Source organism: Fukomys damarensis, unplaced genomic scaffold (assembly GCF_012274545.1).
Source record: "Fukomys damarensis isolate Sample0158 unplaced genomic scaffold, DMR_v1.0_HiC HiC_scaffold_39, whole genome shotgun sequence".
Classification (NCBI taxonomy): Eukaryota; Metazoa; Chordata; class Mammalia; order Rodentia; family Bathyergidae; genus Fukomys; species Fukomys damarensis.
The window spans coordinates 100,103,676-100,110,278 of NW_022900951.1; the positions used below are offsets into that span (position 1 = coordinate 100,103,676).

The following is a 6,603-nucleotide window of genomic DNA, read 5'->3' on the forward strand; positions in this document are numbered from 1 at the left end:
CAAAAAAAAAAAAAAAAAACTATTAAATCCTAAATGCTCTTTGATAATTCATATTTTACTTTAACACTTAGATAGCAAGCACAGAAAAACACCATTCATCAGTTGATAACCAATCTGGCTGCTTTGCAGCCAAAATAAAAATGACAAAAATCATACTCTAAAGCTCTCAGCTACTATTCTAATTTGAACAACTGTAAATAGACTTGGTCATCTATCTGATTTCAAGAAAGATTGGATGCAGTCAAGGTACAGACAGCAGGTACATTTAATATCACTAAGAAATGATATCTAAAATGGAAGCAAGAAAATGGGCTATAAAAAAGCAGAATCAAGAACTTTAAATATGTCTATCTGGCCAGGTGTGGTGGTGCATGCCTGTAATCTCAGTGCTAGGGAGTCTGAGGCAGGTATGAGTTCAAGGCCAGCCTGAGCTACATAGGGAGACCCTGTCTTAAGAACAAAAAGAAAAAAATCCTTAAAAAAAAGTGTCTATCTGGAAGTATTAAATGTAGGGGGCAAATTGTCTTACCTAAAACATTACCAAACAATAACTGCTTCTAAGTTGACCTTAAGTGCTCAAAACAGGCTATATTTAGAGTCTGAACACTCTGTCCACTAAGATACACATATGATTTAACATAGTTAAAATACTTTTTATATCTCACATAAAGCCTGAGTGCATTACCTTGACAACAAAGTTGCAGATTTAAATTCTAGAACTAAAATCACACTTTATTTTCTGACTTTGCAAAACAGGCTGTGGGAGAAAAAGAGGTCCAAAACATTAACAAAAATCTTTGGATAACAGATCTTCATGAGAAGGCAAAAAGAACAGGGAACACTGAAGAATAAGACCTAGGTTTGATTATCAGTTGCACTGGCTAGTATCTCTTGTGACTTTCCTAAACTTAACCTCTCATTCTCAGTATGCTCACCTATAAAATGCAAATACCACCACCACTTATAGGGATACAGATACTTTTAAAAGGTAATTAATTATCTAGAAAAGATGGGAAAGAGTGAACAGAAAGCCAGATGTTCTTAAATATATCTTGAGGCTTAAAAAATGTGTGGCTAATCAGCAAGCTTAAAATGAAAACCGCTTAAAAATAACTACAAATCTTGGTTTGCACCTGTACCAAAAAACCTGGATGTTATACTTAGGTGAAAATTCAAGTAGTTTTATTTTGCAAACTGGATCTAGCCTTTTCAATATTATCAAACCCATGCTTCTATCTTTAAATGAAAAGGTGAGAGAACACTCACCTTGACTGAAAGTCTTCATTATCTGTGCTTGTCCGAGGACTTATGAGTAGATGACAAATTAAGGGAAAACAACTTGGGTGGGTGTGTGGGTGTGTGTGTAAATAGTATCCCATCTTCTAGTGTAATCCTTCAGCTTACAGTACTATTTGACTCTGACCAGCTTGGTAGCCTCAAACTCCACCAACTCTGCTCATCTGCCACATTAATTTTCTCTTCTATCACCATGCCCCAACCCAAGGCAATCTTTATACTTTTTCTCCCTCTTGGTAACAATACAGACAGAAGTAACAAAAATCCCTTGGTAGCATAAAACATCTCAGTCACAAAAGAAGTTTAAAAAGTCAAGAATATCAAGTCTCCCACTTTCAGATTTCATACATTTCAGAAAGTTAACTGGAAAGACCATTTTAAAGCTAATTAGCACCTAAATATTTATAGACTACATACTACAAAGATATAATTCCAAACATCAACTTTATCAAAGCTTTCAAAAACACTGATTGAAAATGTCAATTAATAAAGATGAAAAGGATATTGTTTCTTCTCTTCCTTTCCTCCTGAACTGTCCCGTTTCTCTTTCTTTTCTATCTTTTCTTTATCATGCCTGGACTCCTATAAGGAATGGTGGAATTAGTTGGGGAAGGGAAAACCAAATATTTTTTAAAAATCCGCTCAAAATCCCTTTTCATTACCCACCAGCCATGATTTTTCTTCAAAAAGTTAATATGAAACCACAAGCACAAGCAACAAAAGATACATTGACTCCACCTAAAGTAAAATCTTTCATGTATCAAAAGGACACTATCAAGAAAGTGAAAAGATGGCTGACAAAATGAGAGAAAACATTTGCAAATCGTGCAAAGGAATCTAGTAATCTAGATTATATAACAAACTATTACTACTGAACAACAAAAACACAACACAATTTTAAAGCAGCCAAAGGGTCTAAATACATTTCTCCGAAGATATACAAATTCCCAATAGGCACATGAAAAGATGTTCGACATCATTAGTCATTAAGGAAATGCAAATCAAAACTATAACGAGATATCACTTCACACCCACTAGGATAGCTATAAAACAACAACAAAAAACAAAATAACCAATATTAACAAGAATATTTAGAGAAATTTGCACTCTGATACATTGCCAGTAGAAATATAAACTGCAAAGCCAAGCAGAAAAGAGTTTCACAGTTCCTCAAAAATGTTAAGCATAAAATTATCATATAACCAAGAAATTCCACTCCTGCGTGAATACTCCAGAGAATTAAAGACAGATATTCAAATAAATACTTCATAGCAGCACATTAATGTTTGCAGGGCTGTTCACAATAGCCAAAAAGTTGAAAGAACCTAAAAATCCATCAACTGACAAATGCATAAACAAATGTGGTATATTCTTCACACAATGAAATATTACTTAGTCATAAAAGGAAATGAAATAATGATAGATGCTACAGCATAGAAGAATCAAAAAAACATTATGCAAAGTGAAAAAGGACACAAAAGGCCATAATACCATACAATTCTATTTATAGGAAATATAACGAACAGGCAAATCCAGAGACAGAAAGCAGATTAACATGTTCACAATGGGGCCATAATATGTTTGTCTCGCTACTGGGCAGATTGAACCACAGATGGTACATTCATGACTGTTCCATTGGGTGGCTTTTTATTAATTTTACTAGTAAAAAGGCCAATAAAAGTGATTAGATCTATTTGTACTACTAGTGGCACAAGGGCCTAATGAGTCAGTCATGCCTGTACCACCTGTGGTTCATGCCAGAGGCTAGGGGCAGGGAAAATGGGAGCTCACTGCTTCATACATAGGGTCCCTTTTCAGTGATTAAAATGTTTTGGAACTATAGGGATGGCCGTACAATATTTTAATATACTAAATGTCATTGAAGTGTATACTTTAAAACAATTTTATGCTATATGAATTTCACCTCCATTTTTAAAAAGTATATCTTTGAAAGCATATACAATTAAACTACTCAACTTTAAATTTTCTGTAACTTTTTATGAATTATGAATACACTGTATAATTTTGAATATGTACAATAATGCTTGGTAAATACTTTATATTTAGTAATTGCTTATTACTTTATGGCACATACATGAAATTTAGTTTGAATGTGATACATTAGTATGTAAGAGAATGTACTGTATACTTAAAAGCAAATTAAGTTTCAAACAAACTAGTTTATTAGGAGAAAATGTTACAAAAATGTTTAAAATCATATTTAATAAAGACTTTGGGATACTGTGATGGTCAGAGAATACATGTTACTAGATTTTAATATTACAAATAAAGAGAAATTAAAAATGAAGTGTAGAGTAAAAAGAAAATAAGGTTAAAACTCAAACAACAGAAGTAGACAGGAGATCGAGAGAAAAGAATTTCAAAAGTATACTAACTCTACCCTCCCAGTAATATGGGAATAAATTGGTTCAAATTTCCCAATCAGATAGACCACCTTCGTCCCATGCCTCCTCTTCCCACATCCAAATAAAATTAACAAAATATTATTTGACAAAGCAAAAGTTCAATATTTGCTAAATTTTCAAAGGGTTGATTTTTTTAAGGAGAAAAAGTATATTATTTGTTTTCCTAATTTACCTTTTTGCCACCGGAGGAGATTTTATCCATCTTCTCAGATTTAAATGAATCACTGCCTTTTTCTTTGCCTGAAGATTTTGACTTATTTTTTTCCTTGTCTTTCTCATTTGGATAAGGAGACTCACAAGGACTTTCACTTTTGTGTTTTGAAACCCCCACTAAAATTACAAAAAAGATTCATGAAAGCCTTTTCTAATTCATTTTGATGATTGCTTTGAAAGTATTAGTAAGTCTACCTACTCGTTCCATTTTCCTCTTTCCTCCTCTTGGTTAAGTCCGGTGGTGCTTCACGGTCATTGTTTGAATGATCCTAGAATCAAGAATTGTGAACTACATTGATCAAGGGTTTATGCTTTTGTTTCAAAGTATTACTTTTATAGAAGAAAAGGTACAGCTAGCATGGTGAATATATGCAGTAGTTTCCAATACTTGGTAAAACAGCATGAAAGAAAAGCAGAGCTGGTAGAGACTACTAGGCTAAAGATCCTTATTACTGCAGAAGATGCAAACTCATCTGAGCATAAAAATATCAATTAAAACTCAAAACAACAGATTAATATGAAACAAACTAGTACTTTTAAAAAAGGTAACAAATACACTATTATACAATAATGAGCTTTCCAAACTAGTTTTTAAAAGTTACACACCCTTTTCCGTTCTTTCCTGTCCTTTTCATCTTTTTTCTCTCTCTCTCGGGATCTTTCCCTTGACTTGTCCAAATCTTTCTTGTCCATTTCTCTCTCCTTACTCTTGGACAGTGGTGGAGTATGATTAATGTAGAGCTGTTAAATTAAGGCAATATTACTAAAGATTATTAGTTTTCCAATATTGGCACCTTTCGGTTTTTAATTAAATGAAGACAATTGGTAGTCAGACCCAAAGTCAAAACTGGTCTGCTATTTGTATTACAATAGGTAAAATAAAAGAGCATCATACAAATTATACAAAGGCTTTAATTCATAGCCTTGTATAAATTACCATTTAAACTCAACCAGTATATCACTGCCTCAACTGAGACTACTTAAGTAAACTCGGTATCACTCCATCGTAAACACCTAGTTACTACCATTATAAGAGTCGATATGTGAAAATCAGTGGCTGGACTTTATTGTAAAAAAACATACAAACCTCTACACAATCGTGAAAATGTTTAATAGGCAGTCAATAATAACAGTGAGCAAAAATGTAAAAATAAAACCAAGCCATGTCACTGGTAAATACTTTCTGCCTCAGTGTAAACTAGGTAGAGATTATTCAGCACTCCAATTACATCAAATAAGCATAACTGACTTTGACATTTGTCTTACTGGTTTTAAATAGAAAACTAGTGTGTCAGCTGTGGGTAGTTAACTACTTAAAGACTGAAAAAAATGAACAAATATTGTCCTCTGCTTGTTCTTTAACTGCCAAAAGTTCTACAGGCATTAAACATCAAGGATATTCTAACTCTATCTAAATAACCAAAAGACAACCCTACTTATGGAAGCTGTAAATATGGAAATACACCATAAGAGAAAATATTTAGAAAGTAGTAAGGAAATAATCAGATACCAAACCTAATGGCATTTAGAACAGTGCTTCAAGTTAAACTTAATAATTAAAAGTATTAGGCAACATAATACTGAATATAAATTTATTGCATAACTACACAATTTCAGATATACGTTAAGAATAAACATAATAGTGAGTCAAATATTTTTACATGAAGGAATCCTTTGGTATTCAAAGGAAGAAGAAAAAAAAGGCCACCAGTGTGAGAATTAAACACTTATTTTGAGCACCATCAAACATTTTCAATTCAGTTGGCTCAGAAATATTGTCATAGTAATGCAGAAGTGGATTCTTTAAAATTTCTATGTTTAAAAGTTGATGATCAACTGAAATAGACAAAATGTTTATTAATAATAAAGAGCAAGAGAATGATAAACAATCATAAAGTACTTGTCTAAAAGATACTCTTGCTGAGTAGACATTTAATGATGCTTCACGATTTTTCTAATTGTGAGGTTTATCACACCTTAATTTATTCATGGAACTGATTAAGACAAAGGCTACAATATATCACTGCAATACTCAAAAATATTTCTCTAAAGGTAATTTTTACTTTCTCCCAGTAAAAGAAAAAGAAGTTTGTACAGACATACACACACATCCACACCCACACACACCCCTTCTCCAAGAATGAAGTTTTACCTGTGCCTATTTGAATTCTGTATTGCAAGGAATTCAGCAATTTTCTACAACTTACTTCTTGCATTAATCAAATATTTCATTTTTGATATAAATGTTAAAAAGCTCAACAGATACACAATAAGAAATTGTTTAGAAATATATTTAACTCAACACTTCCTTTCTACTCTTAAGAATAGTATGACCACAGTACCTTTTCCACAAAAAAGTATTTTTTCATTGCCTATTGAATGAAATGCATACTAATTAGCTTAGGCACTCCAAGCTCTCCACAGTCTTTTCACAATTATATTCTACTGTACAGCAATCAGGTGAGTTCCATGCTGTGGCCACATTACTTCATCACTCCTATCCTTTCTAGCAGTTCTCTTGACCAGAATGTTACTCACTTTTAAACTCTTAAAATTCTACTTAGCTTTGGGCTGGGGATTTAGCTCAGTGGTTCCACCGCCTGCTTTGCAAGCGCAAGGTCCTGAGTTCGATCCCCAGTATCAAAAAAAAAAAAAAAAAGTAAAATAA

At 32.8% G+C, this 6,603-nt stretch overlaps 1 protein-coding gene across 3 annotated transcripts in view; it reads right to left on the bottom strand.

Moving 5' to 3' along the window:
- The window catches only part of Thoc2 (THO complex 2), a 119,900-nt gene that overhangs the window by 7,072 nt on the left and 106,225 nt on the right, over window positions 1-6,603 (bottom strand). For all 3 annotated transcript variants that reach the window (XM_033760164.1, XM_033760165.1, XM_033760163.1), the window contains exons 34-38: window positions 4,542-4,676; window positions 4,135-4,204; window positions 3,895-4,052; window positions 1,802-1,878; window positions 1,267-1,312 (exon numbers count right to left, since the gene is read on the bottom strand). In XM_033760164.1, the coding sequence (XP_033616055.1) occupies window positions 1,285-1,312; window positions 1,802-1,878; window positions 3,895-4,052; window positions 4,135-4,204; window positions 4,542-4,676 (468 nt within the window). In that variant the 3' untranslated portion in view covers window positions 1,267-1,284. The remainder of the gene's footprint in view (window positions 1-1,266; window positions 1,313-1,801; window positions 1,879-3,894; window positions 4,053-4,134; window positions 4,205-4,541; window positions 4,677-6,603) is intronic.